At 37.0% G+C, this 24,166-nt stretch overlaps 1 protein-coding gene across 1 annotated transcript in view; it reads right to left on the reverse strand.

Moving 5' to 3' along the window:
- Positions 1–24,166, reverse strand: part of L3MBTL4 (L3MBTL histone methyl-lysine binding protein 4) — a 435,253-nt gene that overhangs the window by 335,984 nt on the left and 75,103 nt on the right. Inside the window, 6 exon segments of the mRNA XM_044666781.1 lie at positions 7,398–7,483; positions 12,313–12,389; positions 13,210–13,364; positions 18,093–18,184; positions 19,311–19,446; positions 21,923–22,027. Of these exon segments, the coding sequence (XP_044522716.1) occupies positions 7,398–7,483; positions 12,313–12,389; positions 13,210–13,364; positions 18,093–18,184; positions 19,311–19,446; positions 21,923–22,027 (651 nt within the window).

Genomic DNA, 24,166 nt, shown 5'->3' on the forward strand with positions numbered 1-24,166 from the left:
AGCTTCAGAGAGGATTTTTAACCTCAGCTGGAAAAACTATAGCTAATGCAAAAATTATTAATGAAGTTCTTTCTGACCTCCAGCTACGCAAAGTCCTAGCTGTAGTTCACTGCTCTGCCCATACAGGTGAAACTGACCTTGTCTCTAGGGGAAATGACCGGGCAGATACTGCTGCAAAGCTAGCAGCCATAGCAGGGCCTGAATTGATTTTAACATTGACAACTACTGATGACTTAAATTTATCACTTTCCTATAATGAGAAGGAAGTGAAAAAATGGAAGCAGAACTTTAAAGCTAAACAAATTAATGGAGTATGGGTGTCCTCTGAAGGAAAACCTCTGATCCCTAGAAACTTTTATCAACAAATTTGCCAATCTATTCATAAAAATGGTCATTTTAGTACCCAGGGCATCGTGGACTCTGTTAAAAGGGTACGGATAGCTCCTGGCATAACCACTATAGTCTCTAAAGTGTATGCAGCTTGCCCTACCTGCCAAGCATATAACCAACATGCCTTTCTTGGCAAAGCTTTTTGTGGGCTTCCTCTAGCTTGCATACCTTTTGAGTACCTGCAAATTGATTACATAACAATGCCAAAGGCTGGACAATATAAATTTTGCCTAGTCATAGTGAATCAACTGACCAGATGGTCGGAAGCATTTCCTACTGCCCAAGCCACAGCGGCTTTTATTGCCAAGGTGCTTTTAAAAGAAATCATTCCTCATTTTGGCCTGACTGCACGTATTGACTCAGACAGGGGAAGTCACTTTACTGATTCAGTTTTATCTGAAATATATTCCTGTTTGGGGATAACTCCCAAATTCCATGTACCATATCACCCCAAGAGCTCAGGCCAAGTTGAAAGGATGAACAGAGAACTTAAAACTATGATTGGCAAATTATGCACTGAGACACATTTGAAATGGCCTGAAATTCTCCCTTTACCTCTATTTTATCTTAGAAGCAGCCCCAGGGGAGATCTACATATCTCACAATATTAGATGCTTTTTAGACATCCCCCTCTACAGGCTAAGCCTTTTTCTCTGGCATATACATCACTATTAGGAGGAGATACTTCAGTTGCTTCCTATATACAGGAATTGCAGCATAAACTGCGTGAACTCCAAGAATCTGGAACTGCAGTACAAGCACGACCCACAGATTTTTCACTTCATGACCTGAACCCAGGAGACAAGGTATATATAAAGAATTTCCAGTGTACTGGAGCAACTCAGCCTTCCTGAGAATGTCCATTTTAAATATTGTTAACCACTCCAACAGCTATAAAATTGGAGAAAAGGACTCTCGGATTCATCACTCACATGTAAAGAGAGTACCTTCTATTGAAACTGATTCACTGTATCCTATTATAAGAATTGGAGATAATAGTCCATAAAAAGTGGACACCATTTTGGGAACACAATGAATTCCTGAATTTTTATTTGGCTATTGCCTTTTACTTTTCTAATAGAATATTTTATTTTTTCCCATTTTTAAAAATTTCTTGTACTTAAAGTACATATAATCAATATTAATTTTTGATTCTGCAGTAATATGTTTAAAACATATTTGCTATAATATTAATGCATACCCCAAAATTCCTAGACTATGGTAATCTGTCATTTATTATTAAATATTATAAGACTATGATTAATGATTATGTCTGATTCTAGAAGAAGGGAACAACAGAGCCACCATACAGTGCAAAAAGCACAAGGTCATGGAGACTAACCAGTCCCATTGGGATTGATGAGAAACTGCACTGTGCCATGGAGCACAAGGTAAAAAAAGTAGGATTGTTTAACTTCTATGCCAATACTAAAGGACTTGAACCTAGTGTGAGACTCGAAGTTGTGACGCTTGACATATGTTCGTAGGACTCTTCATACTACATTGCCAGTCAAGTACAGAAGGTTGGCCATCATCATTCTGGCTCTCCTATCCTTGAGAATGAAGCGAAATCAGAACAGGGAATGTACACTTCCCTCTTACATAAAAATCTAGTTCTCTTTTCTTTCATGATATGCCAACTTGCTATAGTCTTGGCTGCCAATGGGTAAGTGCAATATTACTTTTTGTTTTATAGATTTATGGTACAGAATTTACTTTAATTGGACCCTAATACAAGGGCCTGTTATGAATTCATTCTTGTTTACTTAAAAATTTTACATATGTAGATTTTTTGATATTTTCATTCTTATTTTGAATTTTTTATCTCCCCAAAATTTAATTTTCTTATATTTTTGGTTTTTGTTTTGAAAATTGACTCATACACCCCATAATTCAACAATGTATTCTGAGCTGATCTGAGTGTTTCCTTTTTAAACACCCTCTTCAGGGGGGATTGTATTTTTATAAAAATACAAGCCTTAAAATTTTGTTCGAGAAAATTTTTTCAGAAAAAGAAGTCTGCAAATGCTTTGGAACCAGAAAATGGACAATTTGTCTGCAGAAACCTACACTGAATCAAGATGATCCAGAAAAGATGCCTGCAGAAATCTACACTGAATCAAGACAATCTAAAATGAATTTTGGGGTGTAACTATTTGAACTTGAGGGGAGTGAGGCTACAACTGGTGAGGTGAAGGAGACCTGAGGGAGCTTCACTGGTTTGTGACCAAGACTATTCCACGTGGTGAGTTTAAAGACTGAATCTTCCTGAATTTCTATTGGGAAACTTCCTTTTATAGACTCTGTGAGTGGAGTTTGCTCCATTCACCTCCGGGCCTCAGGCCCTTTAACCCTGGGCTGAGGGTTAAGATTTACCTGGACTAATCAGTGGGATAGATTCTTATCTCCATACTCTCTCTCTCTCTCTCTCTCAAATAAATTTCCATAAAATTCAATTTTGATTTGAGATTATTCTTAATTGAGGATTAATAATAGTTCAATCCTCTGGTGACCACCTTTAATATACTGAACCCATAAAACCCCTTTTTCCCCCTTACAGAAGTTGGACTTAATTATTTCTGGGAATTCATCTACCTCAAAATCTGCAACCCTGTGATTTTCATCCTAAATTCTGAACAGCATCTTATTCAGACCACTCTTTTGCCCTTATACTATTCTTTTAGGTCATAATAATAACACATATTCCTTATTCCATTTTTTAAACTCTTACCTTCCATCTTAGAGTCAATACTACATATTGGTTCTAAATCAGAAGAGTCATAAGGACTAGGCAATGGGGGTGAAGTGACTTGCCCAGGGTCACACAGGCAGGAAGTTTCTGAGGCTAGATTTGAACCCAGGACTTCCTATCTCCAGGCCTGATTCTCTATCCATTGAGCCACCTAAATGCTCTGACTCCCATTCAAATTTAAGGGCTTTATATTAGCAGTGCCCTGCTCTTAGAAGCTACATACTTATATGTTCCTTGAAATTGGATCCTAATAATAACTCTTTCAAAAATTCAACTGAATAGCATACTGCCTGTCCAAGTAGAACTATTTCTATTCAAAGATAATGTTTTAGGGTAATCAACATCATCATTATAAACACCACTTATTTTGTACCACAGGTTATATTCCTTTAAGACTTTGTCCTTATTAGATCGTAGCAGAATCACTGTGATCAGAGGTGGGCACCACATTTTATGAAGGACATTGATAAACTGGAGAAAGCAAATGGGGAGAGCAGAAGGGAGGATGAAATTCAATTGACTCTAGGACTGGCTGAACAAACTTGAGATTTTTAGGAGAAAGAAGCAAAGATCCAGGAGGGACATGACAGGTATCTTCAAATATCTGAAGGACTGGCACAGGGCAGAAGAATTAGACTTGTCCTGCTTGACTCCAAAGGGTAGGTCTAGGGACAATGGGTGGAAATGACAAAAGAAGAAACAATGAAGTCTAATAGAAGGAAAATGTTCAAAAGAAATTTCCAGAGAGTTTTCCAAGCCTATAATGGGATGTCTTGGGAGTTAAAAGTGTTCGGCCTCAATGGAGGTGCTCAAGTAAAAACTGGGAGATACTTTCTGAGTAATGTAATGGATGGATTCTCATTCAAGTAGAGATTGTCCTAGATGGCCTAAATCTAAGATTTTGTGATTGAGGTCAATCTATTATGAGGCAAAATTGATTTACTAAGCATCTCTTAATGAGTTACTATGGATGTGGCACAAGGGACAAAAACATGAGCTAAGACACAGTTCTTGCCATCAAAGAACTTAGACTATAGGGTGTCCCAAAAGTCTTAGTGTAGGTTTAAGCTATTAAAGTTTAAACATAATGGGGGATTAGACATGTGCATAAATAACTATGATATAAGGAATAATGTGGTATACATATGGGAGAAGTTTAGATACAGTTTTAAGAGAACTGAGAGAAAGAGAAAGAGAGGGGGGGAGGGAGGAAGGGAGATAGAGATAAACATAAAGAGAACAAGAGAGAGACAGACAGAAAGAGAATGAAAAAGAGCAAGAGTGAGAGAGAAACATAGAGGAAGAGACAGAGACAGAGACAGAGAGAAAGAGCAAGAAAGAGCAAAAAAGAGCAAGAGAGAGCAAGAGAGAGAGAGTGAGAGCGAGATATGGGGGGGGGGGGGGGATGTAATGGTTCATGTCCAATTAACCAATTAACCAGGAATCAGCAAAAAAAATTATGGCAACAGTGACAACTGGTGATGAGAAAGAAACAATTTCAAGAAATAGTCATGAGCGGGGCAGCTAAGGTGGCTGAGTGGATTGATATAGCCAGACCTGGAGTCCTGGGTTGAAATGTGGACTTGCACACTTCCTAATTGTGTGACTCTGAGCAAGTCATTTAAACTTCATTGCTGAGCCCTTTCCTTTTTCCTGCCTTGGAACAGATACTTAGTATCAATTCTAAGATAGAAGATAAGGGGTGTGTGGTGTGGGGTGTGTGTGTGTGTGGTGTGTGTGTGTGTGTATGTGTATGTTAATGATAGGAAAGGGGCAACTAGATGGTTTAGAATAGGCATTCAAAAAATGAGAAAAGCAGAAGGGAGAATAAGGGATAATCTAGCTTAAGTGGAATATGGAATATAGAAACAGGAATAAAATGATAAATGGCTGGATATGGAGATAGGAACCAGAATGTAGAGGGTCTTAAAAATCAGGATAAGGGATTTATAATGTAATTCAAAGATGGTCAAGGCTTTTGAATAAGATGAATAAAGAGACTGAAGCAATTAGTTAGAAAAGAATGAACTAGACATGTATCAGAGTAGAAGAATATACCCTAGAACCATGATGGCGAGCCTATGGCATGTGTGCCAAAGATAGCCCACAGAGCCCTCTCTATGGGTGCCTCCATCACCCACCAATTAGTTACTAGAAAAGCAGAGGGCCCTGGGCGGAGCTGCTTTCTCCCTTTCTTTCTCCCGCCACAGTCTGGGGGTAGGGGGACGATGAGCAGCCACAGCACCCAGTGGGGGGGTGCGGGGGGTGCCACACAGTGTCTAAAAAGTTCACCATCACTGCCCTAGAAAGTACTTTCTGGATAAAACTTTCAACTACCCATTTCCTATCCTATGGTTGTTTTCTTAAAAGATAAATACAAAGGGAAAGAAATCTAGTTAAGACATCCTTAAAACTGATTTTCTAGATGATTCGGTCATCCCCCGTCACTCCACCCCCCTAACACTTCCCCCTTGTGGCTCCCTTTTTAGCAGGCTAGCCTTTAGTTCAAAATGTTCCCTCAGACCCTGTCCTTGGGGCCCTGTGATCGCTAGGCTCTCCTCCATCTGAATGAAGGCTCTCTGGCTGAGTGCCTTTTGCTAGATCACCATTCGCCTTCTGACCACTAAAAAGGAACACCCCACCAGGCTCCCTCTGGCCCGATGTCCTCCTCCCTCCATCTGCTCTCCTGCTTGGTGACTGCATTAGTTTCCAAAGGCTTGATGGCACGCTTTAGGCTGCTCTTGTTGTTCTTCATCTCATTTTCAGAGGACCAGTGGTATCATGGTGCAATGTACCATCTTGCACATGAATTAGATTGAAGGGAGACAGTGTTGCCGAAGTCCTCAGCCTTGCTCTCTCTCCAGAGTCATCCACGTCCAGTAGCCAGACAAAAGTGAGGACAAGCAGCAATGGGCCAGGAGGCACTGAATGACCCAGACATCTTCGATGTCCAAACAGGCTCTGAGCACTCCACCATGCCTACTTCAGCCCAAATGTTTATGTTCAGCAATGATGTATCTCCTAACTCTTCTTGGATCATCCAGGCCTGCTGGGCCCTTTAACTTAGAGGGAATGTATTTTTTTTATTTTAATTTTGAATATATTCTCCTAGTTACATATTTTATGTTCTTTCCCTTTCCCCAAAGCCCCCTAACCTCCCTTAGCCAACGCACAATTCCCCTGAGTTTTACATGTATCATTGATTAAGACCTAATTCCATATTATTGATAGTTGGACTAGAGTTATTGTTTAGTGTCTACATCCCCAATAATATCCCCATCAGCCCATGTGTTCAAGCAGCTGTTTTTCTTTTGTGTTTCTCCTCTCACAGGTCTTCCTCTGAATGTGGGTAGTTTTCTTTCTCATAAGTCACTCAGCTTTGCTCTGGATTCTTGCACTGCTGCTAGTAGAGAAGTCCGTTATGTTCGATGGTACCACAGGGTATCAGCCTCGGTGTATAATGTTCTCCTGGTTCTGTTCCTTTGACTCTGCATCAATTCCTGGAGGTCATTCCAGTTCACATGGAATTCCTCCAGTTCTTTAGGGAATACATTTTCTTACAGGAAAGTTTCCATGGCTTCACTGAACATTGCCCATTTCTCGAGGGCATGGGCATCTTTGTAGTCATGTGACATCAGAAATTTGGAGTTATCTTGAATGACTGTATCATTATTGTCCATAGTCACTCAGTCACCAAATTTTGAAAATTTTACCCTAAAAATGCCTGCTGCATCTATGATGCTTTCTCCTCTTACATAGTTCAGTCTCTTGTGGCCACTCGCCTAGCCTACTGGCAGAGTTTCCTAGAGCTTCAATGGGCTCGGTATCAGGAAGATTCATCTTCATAAATTCAAATCTGACTTCAGACACTTATTAGCTATATGACCCTGGGCAAGTCACTGAACCCCTCTGACTCAGTTTCCTCATCTGTAAAATGAACTGGAGAAGGAAATGGTATCTTTGCCAAGAAAACTCCAAATGGGATCAGAAAACAACCAAACAACATTTATCCTCTAAGCTAAAATACATAATCTTCAGCCTGCAATGTAAAGAAAAATGTAGTCTAGCTGCCACATCCCAGGTTTGGGCATACTTCTCCCATTTGGACACTCTCTGATATCCCTTCTTTGTGCCCTCCTACACTCAAGGGCAGTCCAATGCTGGACTGGATAGAATCAGAAAGACCTGCCACCTTGTGCTACTGTTCCTTAGCTATGGAAAAGAGAAGTAGATACAAGAACAGGCACACACTCACCATCTTAAAAGCTTTCACCGGAACTGTAGAAGACTGAGTAGCTTTCAAGTAGTCTGGCCAAGAAAAATTTTCTGGATCAGGATGACCTATGAGAGAAAAAGAGGAGCAATGATCATGCAATCCTTCAGACATTAACTTTTTGTATCTGTGCCCATAATATTTTAAATAACAGTTTCTAATAATGACATAAGTATTCTTTTACCAAAGTCAATGCCAGAGGGGCAACTGGTTCAGCAGGAAATATGCTAGGAATGGAGTCAAGAAGAACTGAGTTCAAATCTGCCCTCAGAAACTGACTAGCTGTGTGACCATAGACAATTCGGTGAACTCCTGTATGCTTTAGTTTCCTCAACTGTAAAAAGGAGATAACAGTTAATAACCTCATAAGGTTGTTCTGAGAATCAAATGAGCTAATATTTTTTTTAAAAGTACTTAGAACAACAACTCGTGGAACATTTCCCATTCACATATCTTATAAGTAAAGGAAGTTTTAGGGAGTCAAAGAGACTCTTACCATGAGGTTTAACAAATCTCTTAGGCAATAACATTTTCCATCCCAAATCATGAGTAAGACCTTTGACATTATAGCTTAATATAATTTTAGCTCCATTTCTTATAAAAGAAGTAAAACTAAATTTAAATAAATTGGCCCCTAAAAATTAAGAAGGCTCCTGGCAAATTTGTAATAACCTTTATTAAAAGATTTTTACTAAATCCTTTAAATTTTTACTAAAACTTTTTACTAAAAAGAATTTTAATAAAAGATAAAAAAAATTGTAGAGAATACCACACTGAAATGCGTTTAAGAAAGCAGAATACTCTTTATTTATTTTTTAATTTAAGTTTTTAAAACTGACCTATTTTTCCTCAAGATATTTTATCTAAAATCTTAAAAAATTATAATATTCACCAGGGAAACTACATGCTGTTCTATTTTCAAGTTCTGTAATTGCTCTCAGAAGAGCAATTAGCTATAAGCTATGACTGATAAAGCAAATACATTATTCTGACAAGAGTGTAATTGCAACCATAAAATACAATTGGATATAAAAATCCATAGGCTTAAAATTATGACAGAAAAACTTAGTGATCTTTAGGAAAATAACTACAGTTAGCAAATGATTCAAAAAGTTCTAAGAAGGGAATCTCTAATGTAGACAAAGTCTGATCTTTCTTATACATTACCTTTAAATCAAGACAAACCAAAAAGGAATAATTCAGACTATCCTGATCTAAGCAATGATTTAGAAGACAGTTTGACTGATATGGTAAGAAAATAAACAATAGAAAAACTTATAAGTAAATTTAGAGAAAAAGTCCACCTTCAATAAATTTTTTGCCATTTTGAAAGTATAGTTTTATAATTTTCTGTAAGTTCATGCAGGTGAGCTAAAATTTGATTTGATTCAATTCCATTTAATTTAACAAGCATGTTTTAAGCATCTAATTATGAAGAAGATAAAAAAATGCCTGTTGATTTTAATTCTGTCATCTCATCATAAGTCTACTGGAGGATAAAAAAAATTTTTTTAAATAATAATTTGGGTCTGAACACTAAGAACTTTTGCCATAAACTGTTACCTAATCTTTGAAACTACAGTTGATTTACCATCAGATTAAGAAACCAGAGACTTGGGTTTAAACCCTGGTTCTGCCCCTTAATATCTGAGTGAGTCTGGTCGTTTACTTGTCGACCCCTGTTTTCTCATCTGCAAAATGAGAAGGCTAAACTAAGCAATGACCAAAAAGTAAAACCCTTGATCATTGAGGGATTCGATGCCCAGGTTAGGGACCAGCTAGCAGACGTATTCCAATGTGTTACCTACATGCATAAATGTGCCCAAACTGTTTTTGCCATATAAACCTATCTTCAGATTAATAAATGCTATCCAATCACCAACTCTTCTAAACTGACATGAAAAGCTCATATCTGGCTCAAGACAAGCCCTGCCAGTACTGACCAGCCATGACCTGAAAAATGGGGATAAAGTTCTCATCAAGTGGTCTGCGAAAGCATGAACTCTAGGCCACCAAAGGTACTACTTCTCTGAAAAGAACATTAAGGCTGGAGGATACTATTCCCAGACCTTATCCTCAGGCAAAAAGAATCAAAGATAAAAGTGAGTAAGCAAGTGGCAATGAAGAAAACTCCCCAAGGCTTTTAAGGCCAGAAACACAACAGATATTTTCTCTAATTTATCCTAAATACTAAGACAGAGACATTCATATCATTCTCATTTTTCTTGATCTTGATAGATTTGATATCTTTTCACCTGGCTGTGATAAGGAAATCTTTAATTTCTTCAATACTGTAGGATATAGCAATGGCCAGTCAGCTAAAAGGCTCAGTGGAGAGAGCACTAGGCCTGGAATAAGGAAGACCAGCCTTAGATGCTCAACTTTAGCTGTGTGACCCTGGACAAGTCACTCAACCTTTTTGGGCTAAGTTTCTTCATCTATAAAATAAGCTAGAGAAAGAAATGGCAAATCTTTCCCAAAAAGACCCCAAATGATCAGATATGGCTGAACAACAACCACAAAGTGCCAAGTAACCATGGAAGACAGAAATAGCAAACATGATCGTTTTTTGTTTTCTTTTTCTTTTTTTAAACCAAAAATTCTGTGGAGCTTTAAATGGAGAGTTTCCAGTCAATTTCTAAAATTAAAACCAAACCATTAGGGGGCAGCTGGGTAGCTCAGTGGAGTGAGAGTCAGGCCTAGAGACAGGAGGTCCTAGGTTCAAACCCGGCCTCAGACACTTCCCAGCTGTGTGACCCTGGGCAAGTCATTTGACCCCCATTGCCCACCCTTACCACTCTTCCATCTATGAGACAATACACCGAAGTACAAGGGTTAAAAAAAAAAAAAAAAAAAAAAAAACACTGTACAAAGGATAGGAGAAGGTACCAATTCTTCCCCTGAACAGCATAAAACTGACTTGAACTCAATAATTTATTCATTTTCACAAACTAACTGATCCATTTTATTACTCACATCCCTCCAGGGCTCTAGAGTCTCTGAAATATCAAGATTTTTTTTCTCCCATCATTCTGTTCTTGGCTCATGACAACAATGGTGCCAACTTTGTTTCTATCTAACATATTACGGATACTATTTCTAGATTTTCTCAGCACCAAGAGATATAATGGTGATGGACTTCAACTCAAGTACTGAATTTAATCCCCTAGGGATGATAGAGCAATGGAAAATCAGCTGGGAGAGTATTCATTGGTAGAGAAATTGGAAGGAATATCTTGCTAACTCCAAGTAGAACAACTATATATGTATTTTGAGATCTGACAAAATCGTCAGCTCATCTTAAAGTAGATTATACTAAAGTTAGCTTTAGCCATTTTTTACAGATACAGGACAAGTGACTCAGTATAAACTTGACTTATCTAAATCAGATTGGGTAAATAATTACTTGTACTAGAAGATCCTCCTTAACACATGTAATGAGCTTAAATATCATCAATTTCTTAGAGAAAAACCATTTCTCATAAAATCCTTAGAATTACAAAACTGAACTTCTGGAAGTGTTCAGGATATTTTTAGAAAACTATGTCCATCATAGAACAGTTGATACAGGATCTGTATTTAAATTAAAAGTTAGATTTTTTTTTTCCCCTTGTGAACAGATATTTAAATACCATGCTAAAATTAAATAGATAGCTACTCAGAAAGAATTCATTTTTTTGTTGTGTTCCAGATGCAAAAAGGGCAAAGGCATTAGAAGATGATTTTTTCAAAGGATTCTAGATAATGCTATAGTGGATAATGTGACATCTCTTTGATCAACTTTGTGGCCTTTTAAAGGTTCTCTGAAAGAGTTCTCATCAATTTAGCTAATCTATTAAGAGATTTATAATTAGTATAGTGTCTGAGCTTTTGAATCCATGTTTACAGAATCATTGGATCACAGACTTACAATTAAAAAGGCCTTCAGAGGTCATCAAGACTAAACCCTTCGTTTTACAAGTAAGGAATCTGAAGTTCAAAAGAGATTAGGTCACATGAGTAGCATATATTTGGGATTTAGAGCCAGGTCCTGTGGTGCCTGAGTGAAGAATATTGCATCATATGACTTCTCATCCTCTAGATTTCCATACATTATAATATACTTGACATTCTTACCAAAATTAAATTGGATATGTGTGGGCACAAAATAATTTATAATACTGGATATAATAATGTGTAAACACCTGGTTATCATACAATGGTAACTAATTTAATACACAAAATAACAATAATAATAATAATTCATATTATATCATGTTATATGTTTGTTTTAGATAATGTTATTATCTTTATTTTATAGATTTCAAAACTAAGGGTTCAGAAAACCTGCCTATGACATGTACTATGCAGTAATTATCCAAGGTAGGATTCAAATTCTTGGCCTTCTTATACCATCCAGCAAATTCACAAAATTTCATATTCACTATGATCACTAGTAGACACACTATTTGTTTGATTTTTTAATTATTTTTTTTTTTAATAAAAACCCTTACCTTCCGTCTTGGAGTCAATGCTGTGAATTGGGTCTAGGGCAGAAGAGTGGTAAGGACTAGGTAATAGGGGTTAAGTGATTTGCCAAGGGTCACACAGCTAGGAAGTGCCTGAGACCAGATTTGAACCTAGGACCCGTCACTAGGCCTGGCTCTCACTCCACTGAGCCACCCAACTGCCCCTCACACTATTTGTTTTAAATGACTTCCTACATTGTCCTTATAATTCCATAATTTTTTGAGGAAGTAGATTTCATCTATACACAACTGAAGAGAGAAGTAGATCCTTTTTGGTTTCGTTTTGCTTTTGTTGCTCTTAGAATTCATTTTGTATTTCCCAAAACACACACTGGAGTTTGCCATTCACACTATGACTTCTTTAGAGATAAAAGAGAGGACCCACTTACCTTGAGGTGCTATCAGAGTTCTTCCATTTTTCTGACACCATCCAACTGGTTGAATAAAAGGACTATAAATGTCACACCTGCCAAAAAATATATAATGTGACACTGAATTGAGTATTATTTTAAATAAAACTAGAGAAAGAGCTCAAGAGTGGTGTTGGTTATCAAGCACAATTATCTTGAAATCAGAGATAGTCAAAAATAATATTATGTATGATACTTTGTATTAAACATCTTGTAAGCTGCAACTGTACTTCAATATGCTATAACTTTCTAGAGTCCCACAAATCCTTATATATCACAAACTACTAACAATACCTCCTCTGCCTCAAACCTATACTTTCCATGATACTCTCATTTCATTTTCCTTAATTGGGTAATCAAAATTTATACAGGTCTAGTCATTTTCAGATAAAGCAGCTATACTTATGTGCTATATTCTGGGAAGGAGAGCAAGAAAATTATTTTAATAACTAATTCTTCCTTATGTAGGGCTGTGGCAGAGAAATACCATCCGTGCTTTCTGGTGTCCTTGTTGGCTTAATGAGCTATAGAATCTATGTTCTCTTCTTTAGGCTTCTTGAAGAACACACTAACCACTTCTTTTCACTACGCCGCACCCCCCACCCCCATCCAGATGTAGTGATTAGGGAATTGCTTAAGGCAGTGATGGGCAAACTATGGCCTGGATCTGGCCTGTGGGGAATAGTTTACCCATCACTGTTCTAGAGGGTTCCATGCACCAGCTGGGCACCTTGTGGGTCTGTAATAGCGTCTCTAACACTCTCCTGGCCACTGTAAACAACTCCAAAATTTGTGGGAGGAATCATTCTCCACATGAGTACCTGGACAAGTGGGAAGTCACAACATTTTGGACGAACAGGGACATGGGTTCCTCACCAATAATCATAGCTATCATCCCAGTTGTCAAAGTGTACAAGAAGGCGATCTTCAACAATATCTGCGATGGTGGCTACACACACCAAGGAAGGGTTCTTCCTGTCCACTGCTTCAAGCTTCATTCCTACCTGAAATTCTTCTGTTGCAGTTCCAATCTAGCAAAGGAGCCCAATGAAAATGAATTTAGAAGGAAACATGAAAGATGACTAAACTAATACATACACCCATAGGTTTTTTATTACATATATATATATATATATATTAATTTAAAAATTAACATGATTTCTGTTATATTCCACCCCTAACTTGCTGGAATAGGGTTAAAAATGTTTTGTATGAACTTTGTCAATTAGCCAGTATATCACACAGTGACTATAAAATCATGTGAAATTAGCTTTTATTTTATGATTTCCTTTTGCTAATCATAGCTGGAGTTTTTATACCGCTTAGAAGTTTGCAAAGCAATTTAAAAATATTATCTTATCCCCACAAAAACCCTGGGAGGTAGGTAGCATTAGCCCCATTTTACAGATGAGGAAACTAAGGCTAAAAGAAATTAAATGACTTGCCCAGGGTAATTAAGGTCTGAGGCTAGATTTAAAGTCTTCTTGGCTCCAGATCCAGCATTTTATCCACTGTATCATCTATCTGGTAGGTAGATTTTTCTTAATATAATTCTCTTTCCTTGTACTTCTTATTCAAATTAGATTAAAAAAAAAAAAAACCTGATTCCTGGTTGCAGTCATGGTTGTTAAAAAAAAAGATAGGATTTTAAGCATAAAAAAGTAGCAAAATATGTAAAGCACCTCCTTCAGTTACTTCAAAATAAAAGTTAATCTGATCCCTTTGTTCTTGAAAATTTTGTGGGTATCCTCAAGATGTAAACTGAAAATCCACAAATTAGTGGGAAAGTCCCAAGTTCCAACTGCTAGCATTTATTTGCTCATGACTAGAATTCTTTTTCTGGTTTCAACAAGGAATATTTTACCTGCATGGAAGCTTTATACCCAGATCTGAAATTGCAATGTAATTTTCAAAAACAGTTTTAACAACATAACTGCCTTTTCTGAATTCTGAGGTCCTTGGAAGACAGTGTACATTGGAGGTGAAAGGAAGCTATCTGCATCATACGATCCTTGAATGCTCTCACACATAACTCACCAAATCTTCACAAAAGCCTTTTGAGGTATGCAGGATAGAAACGAATATCTTTATGGCAAAAAGAAGCTAAGTAGCCCAGTGGTTTGGGAGCCAGACCCAAAGATGAAAATTCCCACGTTCAAATCTGACCTCAGATACTTCTTAGTTGTGTGACCCTGGGCAAATAACATCCCCCCTTGTCTAGCCCTTACCACTCTTCTGCTTTGGAAGCAATACACAGTGTTGATTGTAAGCTGGAAGATAAAAGTGGGGAGGAGAGGGGGGATGAGGAGGGAAGGGATGAGGAACCGGGGAGATAGAGTAAGAGAGAGCGAGAGAGCGAGAGAGCGCAAGAGAGTGAGAGAGAGAGAGAGAGAGAGAGAGAGAGAGAGAGAGAGAGAGGGAGGGAAGGAGGGAGAAAGAGAACAGAGAAACAGAGACTCTCTCTACATTGAAAGACAAGATGCATTCTCAAGGATCCTATGACTTGCATAAGATGGTATCTTTTAAGAGTCATAGCTAGAGACTCTCTCAACTGAAAGTAAAACTTTTTAACAATTGTAATTTGCTCAAGCCATCCTATGTGACACTATTAACACCTTGATCAAGAAAATATTTCCCTATTTTCTATCTTACTCGATAGTGATCACTGGAGGATGACTGAACAAAATTGTTTTTATGACTGCATCCATGTAGAAATCATTTTTGATCTTCATATAGGCATAGGTGATATAAAGTTGGGGGGTGGGGGGAATTTGTAATCTTGTGCTTTCCTACTCTAGAAATGTACCTTTTTTTTTTTTTTAAACTCTTACTTTCCATCTTAGAATCAATGCTGTGTATAGGTTTCAAGGCAGAAGAGCAGTAAGGGCTAAGCAATGGGGGTTAAGTGACTTATCCAGTTAGGAAGTGTCTAAGGCCAGATTTGAACCCAGGACCTCCTGCATCTATGCCTGGGTCTCAATTTACCAAGCTATATAGCTGCTCCCTCAATTTACTTTTTAGCCAACAAACAACAAACATGGTAGGGTCTTATATTGTCTACCTTTAACAGCAAAGTTTAAGTGAATGATATATAGCATGTGGAAAATCATTTGCCAAAATCTAGCCATTTCTTTTATTTTCATCAACTATTGTCTCCTCAATATGCTCAAGAGCCTTTTAACTATCTCATGACTAGATCATGCTCATAAAAACTTTATAGAGAAGAGAAGGTTTTATCATGTGAGTCAGTAGTTATCAATACCTTCACTACCATTATTTTTGATTAATAAAATAATCCATGAGGGACAACCTCCATGAACTGATACAGAGTGAAATAAGCAGAACCAGGAGAACATTATACACAGTAACTGAAACACTATGGGACAATCAAATATAATAGACTCTGCTACTAATAGCAATGCAATGATCCAGGACACTTCTGAAGGATTTAGGAGAAAGAACACTATCCCCATCAAGAAAATGAAATGTGGGAGTAGAAGAGCAAAAAAAAATATGATTTATCACTTGTTTATATGGGTATATGATTTGGGGTTTTGGTTTTAAAATATTCCTCTAATACAAAAATGAACAAAATAGAAATAGGTTTTGAGTGATAATACATACATAACCCAGTGGAATTGCTTGTCAGCTCCAGGAAGGGGGTGGGGAGGAAGGGAAGATGGAAGGGAGAAATAAGGAAATGGATAGTTTCAGAGAAATGTTGGAAGACTTGTTATGAACTGACACATAACTGAAGTAAGAAAAAAGCAGGAGAAAAATTTATACTATAACAGAGAACTAGGAAGAAGAACTTTAAAGGGCTTAATTTAAGTTGCTGCAATCCCTGCCCATGATTCCAAAGGACCACTGATGAAGGATGCTATCCACTTCCTGACACAAAGAACTAACTCAGGATATAGCATGAGATACACATTCTTTAACATGACTAATGTGGAAATTTATTTTGCTTGCCTGTATCTATTTGCATGTTTTGTTCTGCTTTTTAAGTGGTAGAGGGAAGTGTGCAACAGAGAAAATACTTTTTAAAAAGGGAGCAGAAATACTGAGAAATCTGTTCCATTTTCAACCTATTTGTGGTTCTTAAGCATCTGAGTTTTCCTAAAGTCATATAGCTATTCTTCTATTGATGCTGAAGCCTTTTTTCTTTTCTTTTCTTTTCTTTTTTGCCTTTCTTGTGCTGCCTGATAGTCACTTTTCATAGAAGCCCCCGGGTATTAAGTAGCAAAATATAAGCTGACCCTATTTAGGGGCCTCCTCTAGCTCTTAATTACTTGACTTCTTCGACCTTTGCAGGAGATTTTGATGAATAAGTTGCATTAAACTTCACAGGAGTCATTTTTCTTATATGCATAAAAGGCAAAAGAACCAAATACTCTATGTAATGATTTTTTTTTATGCCTTTGGGGATAAAATGTTCCTAGGATCAGTAACTGACTTAGTTGGAAGAAACCTTACCACTCATGCAATTCAAATTCTTCATCTTAGAGATGAGGAAACAGAGGCACAGAAAGATTAGGTGACTTGTTCCAAATCAGAGACGTGAGTACACAGGATTTAAACACAGATCCTTTGACTCTAAAACCATCACTTTTACTTCACAACTCAAAAAAAGCATCCAAGCTAACTTCTTTACGTTCTTCTCCAAGGAAAATCTGTGTCTCATTTTTCCAATATGCCTGCAAGTTATTTATGAATTCTGATTTCACTTAATAAAAGAATATTAGCATTGATGAGTTCCTGTGGTAACAAAAGTTCCTCTCTATATCTGAATACAGATTCTGAAATCAGAGGATTAGGAGTCAAATTAATGTTTAGAGGTATAAACTAAGTGATCCTGATTGTCCTCTGAGCCTTTTTTCATTAATCTACCACCAAGGAGACCACCTAGGAAAAGATAATATTTTATGCATTTTAGTTTAATGGGTTAATCTCGTTATCAGGAATCCCAACGGCAGAAGAATTTAGGTACTCTTCTAAAAGGTTGGTCCTTGGAGAAAAGTTAAAGAAGAGGAAAAATAGAATCTAGAGTTTATTCATTTTTAGGAGAGAAAACTATTCTCCTTTTTATGCTATGTAGTACAGCTTTTCTAAATACACTGAGGTCTCCCTGAAAAATCCACACTAGTGTGAAAAATACACAATCTCATAAATAGGTCAATTTGCAGTATGAGCTATTTAAAAAGAACAAATTTTAAAATGAGACCTTTAATTTTTAAGTGCCTTGGAATGTAATCCTATGGCTCATTTACTTTATATATTTAAATTTTCCTTATAGGAAAAACAGATTCCTACCCAGATAAATGGTTGTTTTTTAAGTTTGAAGGGGAAAAAAAAGAAAGGCAGAAAAATGAAATCTTAAAAAAAGCATCAATACTGGCAGTATGGGATTAGAGAAAGAATACCACTCAATATGGAAGTCAGGAGAGACCAGAGTCCAAATCCTTCCCCTCTGAACACTTACTAGTTATATAATTTAACAATAACATATACACATATACATATATATGAAATATAATACTACTTTGTGACCACAAAAAGTTTATGAGTTTTTGAGTCTAGACTTCACCTATAAAATAGGTATAAGAATACCAGTAGGTATACTAATGCATGTTTTGTAAACATTATAAGCTATATGTTACTTATTATAATGACCATCGATATAGTAAACTATAAAATAATTTGGAAAATAAAATTTGAAAAAATAAAGCAACCTGATTTATACTGAAATAGATACTTACATCATTTCTACTCTGGAACAATTTCTTGGGAGCATTTTGTAATTTGGAGGTCTTTAAGTTGTCCACACAAGCAACCTTGTCCTTTCTATAACCTAATGGAAAAGAAAATTTCTATAAATTCCCACCACATATATGGTTAATGGATTAATGATCTTTATTTTATTCTAATTTTTTAATCTTGCCTTTATTTCTCTGACAGAAATGAGAACTCTAGATTTACCTAAAAGTATCTTAAGTCTCCAATTCTTTCAAAGATCTAATTGATCAAATGTAAAAATTGTCATTCAAATTTTCTTCATGTACAGAAATAAATAAATTCCTACTACAAGGCAATCAGTCCTGAGTCTTTAGACATCCCAACCAATTATTAAATGGCTTTCAAGAAGGGAGAAAGTATATGATCATTTAGGGAAGATTTCCACAATGCTCAGAGATTCTGTCAAGGAATGGAGCCCAATTTTTTCCAGTCACTGAAAGAATTAATATATGCCCCATCATCATATCAAGAATATTGTTAACTGCACTGCTTTATCTGCTTAATTAAGTTCCATTTCTTTATCAAATGGCATGAGGTCTAGTCCACAATTCCTACAGACCATTCCTAGGAGTCTAATGGACAGTGAGGAAAGAATCACCCCAATCTATCTTCACCAGAAGTCATTTTTAGCGATGCTTTTTAACTCCAAGGGAAATAATGATAATCCAGGTGCTCCTAGAAAATACAGACTCCACAGAATTACTTAATAAAAAGAGAGCCTTAAAATTTACTGATTTAAAAAGTATGCTTCTACTGGATTTACGCCCATCCAAACTTTGCCATAACAAGTAATGATAGCCTAAATAAAGTACTAGAAATTGTCCTGCACTCAGAAGACTCAGCTTTGACTCAAGACTCTGTGTAACTACTTCAGAAAGTTAATGTCACTGAGGCTCAGTTTTCCCATCAGTAAAAAAAGAGTAGCAATATTGCAAAAACACACTTCCAAGGGCTTTATTGTAAACAAAGTATTTTTTAGCACTATATAAATATTTGTTATTTTAATAAGAATGAAATAATATTACCTGTGTTTCTAAGTAATTTAAGACGGTAAGAGCTGTTGGATACAGGGTCTCTTTCTCATGGATTTTTCTATACACATGTTTTGTGAAATGGTATTTGAAGGAAAACTGAAAGATCGGTTGACCACCTTTCCAGTGGGCAAACAATTCCCCGCTTACCCTTAGGGACGTGCAATTCACGTTTGGTCTTTTCACACCACCCCACTGGGTGAATATCAGGGGAACCTGCATTGGTCCAAAAATCATAGCAGCTTAAATAGCCGTCAAAGTGAAGTCTTAGGCGATAACCACATACCTATAAAATGGGATGTGAAGAAATAGCTGTAATTTTGTTTGCTTTATTTAAGACAGATGCAAAATTCACCAAGTACCTTAAAACCAACATGTAAAAATATTAGTGATGTTATTGAGGCTTATTCTTATTAAAAATAATCACTGATTTTTAAAAATCTCTAAAATACAGGATTAATATCAACTAGAATGGAAGCTTCTAAAGGGCATCCTTTTACTATTTATAGCCCCAGGAGAGGGTGTTGTTTTTTTTCACACAGCAGTGACTTAATAAACATTGGCTGAATTGAAAGTGGGGTACAAAGCAAGCATGTAAAAAAACTGTGTTCATGAGGCTGATTCAAACATTGAGATGTAGATAATAAGAAGTAGGGCTGACTGGTAAGTTCACAGAGTTGGCTATTCTATCAAAGGCCTTTCTGATTCCTTAAATTGTGAGTCTGAAACACCAACTTAAAACTACTAAGTCCCATCCTGTCAGCAACACGACCTTTTGCCCTTCTATGGCATAGCTAAGGTTTCATGTATAGACCCAATAATTTCAAACACTGTCTTTAAAAGGAGGGCAGTAAGACCCTCTGAAATACATTATTTCTTCTTTGTCTGAGCACTGGGAACCTGCTGATTTGACAAATAAGCCCAGTTAGTAAACAAATGTGTTCTCTACATTAAAACTATCAAAAATAATAAAAGGGGGGGACCATCTAGTTGGCTCAGTGGATTGAGTCAGTCCCAGAGACAAGGAGGTCCTGGGTTCAAATTTGGTTTCAGACACTCCCCAGCTGTGTGACCCTGGGCAGGTCATTTAACCCTATTACCTAGATTTCACTTTTCAGCCTTGGATTCTGATACTAAGATGAAAGGTAAAGGTTTAAAATAATAATAATAATAATAAACTCAGAATATAAATAAAAATGGAAAAACATGCATTGAAAACTGAAGAATTAGAAAAATAATGCATATTGAAAAGGATTACTGAAAAATATATACATGGACAAGCTAAGTGGCTCAATCAATTGAAAGTCAGTCCAGAAAATAGGAGATCCTGAGTTCAAATCTGGACACAAGACACTTCCTAGACGTGTGCCCTGAGAAAACACCAATTTCCCCTAGCCCTTACTGCTCTTCTACCTTAGAACAGATATCAATTCTAAGACCAAAGGTAAATTGTTTAAAAAGCAATATGAAAATGAAGAAACCAAAGCAGTAACTAATAAGTCATTAATGATATTAATATGCTAATCAGGAGGTTTTCCTTAATGTATTTATGCATTCACATTCATGTTGACTTTCATGTCCATAATGAAATATTTTTAACTTTTAAAAAAGCATTTTTATTTTTAGCATGAAGCATTATTTTGTAATTGTTTTTACAAATCTTTTGCTTCCATTACATATTTTTGCATATATCATTAGCACAGTATCTCGTATATTTCTCATGATTGAGCTTACAGGCTTAACTATAGTAGGCAGAAAAAAATCTCAAAATCAGGAGTCTGGAAATTCACCTATGATTGTCAAGCCTTTAAGTAGAAATACTCTTTAAGGTAATAAGAGGTAGAAGTAATAAAAGTAATGATTTACTTTCAGAGACTCTTCATTTTTCATTGGAAAGCAGTATGACCTATTGGATAAAGTTCTGGCCTTGAAGTCAAGAAGATCCAGGTCAGTTACAAACTGGATATGTGGACAAAGCATTTAACCTCTCCATGCTTTAGGAAACTCACAGAGCTCTACAGAGGTGCAAACTTGCCTTGGCAGATGGATTTTCCTCAGCCAGGAGCCTCCTGTCCCATTGAAATGTCAGGTTCTATTCTTATCCCTAGACTTTCTAAAACATACACTCGTCCATCCCTCAATAAAACAAATAAAAATATGTACCAGTAACCTAATGAAATCCTTTTTCACTGCAATCTGACAAAACAGAATCAACAGAAAATATTGGTCATATCCATGAATAGGGCTAAAATAGGGTCTACTAAAAAAAAATCTAATTTACATAAAAGTATTCAAAGCCAGTTTACTTCTAAGAAAGAAAAACTAAGAACAATCTATGTATCAATGATAAGGAAATGGTTAAACAAACTGATAAATCAATGTAGTATAACATAAATGATCCACTAGGCAAAATAAAAGAATTATAAAGAAATATGGAAATGAAAGAAAAAATTGGAAAACAATCTCAACTATGCAAAAAAAACTAAAGCCTTTTCATGTAAACAGAAAGAGGATTTCAGGAGAGGTAATAGAATCTCTATTGCATTAAAGTAATCTGTTAAAATATAATTAATTCTAATTATATGGTTTTATTGGGTTCTATTTGAGGTATCATTGTCAAGATACTTTTTTAATGAGATAAAATTAATTTTAAAATGCATTGGAATGTTGCTCCAGTGCTGAAAACCCAATCTATTATTCTCCAGGAGTTTTCTTTTAACTATCATCGAAAAGTAAATGAAATTATAATAGACTTCTCTTACCTCAGCTACAGAGAGCATAAAGAATTTTGATGGATCCTGGGGGTCAATGCCTTCTAATCTCATTCCAATTTGAAAACCATTTTCATGCTCGGGAAAGGACTGATCCTGAGAAATATTCAAAATATAGATAATTAAACCCTAGTTATTAAAATATTAATATATCAATATTCTGTAGGTTGAGGTTTAGCATGCATATTAACAGACAGGAATCCTCTGTACTGCTTGTAAAATTTAGCCCCATATAGCTCTAAAAAGTAGTTTCTTGGAATTATGTAGCAAACATGAATGATACAACTAAGTTTAAAGTACTTCCAATCTTTCTAGATTGTAATCATTTTACTAGCAATGGCACACAGTCCTAAAATTGGAATTCTTCAACCTTTTTTTTTTTAAAGGCCACTTCTTTTTACTGTGAAACATTAAAAGCAATGAATTAGCAATAGGAAATTGAGAATAGGCCCAATCTACTACGCATTACAAAAAAAAAATTTCTGAGCAACATTTTGCTGGACAAACATTATCATACAATGTAGAAGAGCCACAACAAAATACACAGTTCTTTATAGCACAAGAGATCATACCACATAATTACCAAAAAAAAACAGATTCGTATATGTTTTGTCCCATCCATAAACCCTGGGTGCTCACCAATGCTCTCTCCTGGGCCTTTTTCTCTTCTCTGCACCCTGCCCTTGGATCTGACTAGCTGCAAAGATTTTTCTCCTGATCTCTCCACAAATGACACTCACAGCTAGGCCTAAAATTTCTTCTGTGCTTCAGGTACGCAGAAGCCTAAAGAGCCTCTCTTCCTCCATAAACCTATACCCAACCTACTAACTTCCCCATTTCTGTGAGGGGCACCTCTATCTTTCCAGTCCAGGTTGGTATGATCTTAAGCATTGTCTCTTCTTCATAATCCTTCTCTCCTACATCCAATTAGTCTCCAATCTCCCATCCCTCTTCCTGTTTCTCTATGGTCACTCTATATATTCACTCCACAATCTCACATCCTATATTCTTCAGCATCCCTCAAAGTTCAATGGAGGCATCACCTTCTGTGGGAAGCCTTTCCAGATTATTCTAGTTACTATTACTCCTCAAATTATCTTGCAAGTATATCTAGGTTTATATCTATCCCCATAAAGAAACATAAGCACCATGAGGGCAGGCATTTTCCTTTTTGTCTTTTCATCTCTGGTGTCTTATACACATAGATGCTTAATGCACATTGAATTATGTCTTTTTCCTCCCTCAAGATATGAGACCAAATGAAACAGTTGCCCTTTGACATCACTACTAACAATAGGAATAAGAACTAACCAAATCTCTTGTTAATAAGTGTGATCATGACATAAACAGGTAGAAAATCAATAGGATTTTAAAGTTCATTAAGAGTTTAAAAAGGATGACTTCCGGGTTAAGATGGCGGCAGAGTAAGAAGCAGCTCTTAACCTCTCCTGACCGAAACACACAAAACTCCTCAAGGGGACATAAAAACAAGTCCAGACGAACGGAGGAACCCCACAACAGGGCACAGCGTGGAAGGTACGTGGAATCGAGACATTTCCAAACTAAAAAGGGCTCTCACTCAAGCGCGAGCTGAGCAACCGCCCCACCCCCACCCCCTCCACACTCACCTATAGCTCTGAACCCAGCTAAAAAGAAATAGAGCAAGTTTGGGGCACCCATCGAGTCATCGGCAGCTCCGGGACCTGTTCCTGAGAGCAGCAAGACTTAGGACCCCATTAAGTCAAGAACGCACGCGAAAGCTGAGCGCGCGCGCACGCGCGGGAGCGGAAGCTGGGAGCGGAGCGCCGGCTGAGCAGAGGCTTGGGTGCCGGCTGAGCAGAGGCTTGGGTGCCGGCTGAGCAGAGGCGTGGGTGGAGGCAAACACAACCAGGAACTAAAGCCCAAGTGGGGAACCAGTGCAGACGGGTATACGACTGTGGAAGTAGCTCCATGAGACTTGTAAAGAAACCTCCTGCAGAGGTTCTAGCAAGGGAATCCACCAGGGGGCTTGACCTTGGAAAAAACTAGAACTCAGTCCTCAGGAGCCAATAGATCTCAGACAGACACTGAGAGCGAGGATAAACCTGAGAAGCTGCTGGGCTAATGATGGCTAACCAGTTACAGGAAATTCAGAAGAGAAAGAATAATAACAAAAAAAAGAAGTCTTTAACACTCGACAGCTTCTACACAGAGAAAATCCAGACAACCGAGCAAACAGAGGAGGAGAACAAACAA

This window comes from Gracilinanus agilis, chromosome 1 (assembly GCF_016433145.1).
Source record: "Gracilinanus agilis isolate LMUSP501 chromosome 1, AgileGrace, whole genome shotgun sequence".
Taxonomy (NCBI): domain Eukaryota; kingdom Metazoa; phylum Chordata; class Mammalia; order Didelphimorphia; family Didelphidae; genus Gracilinanus; species Gracilinanus agilis.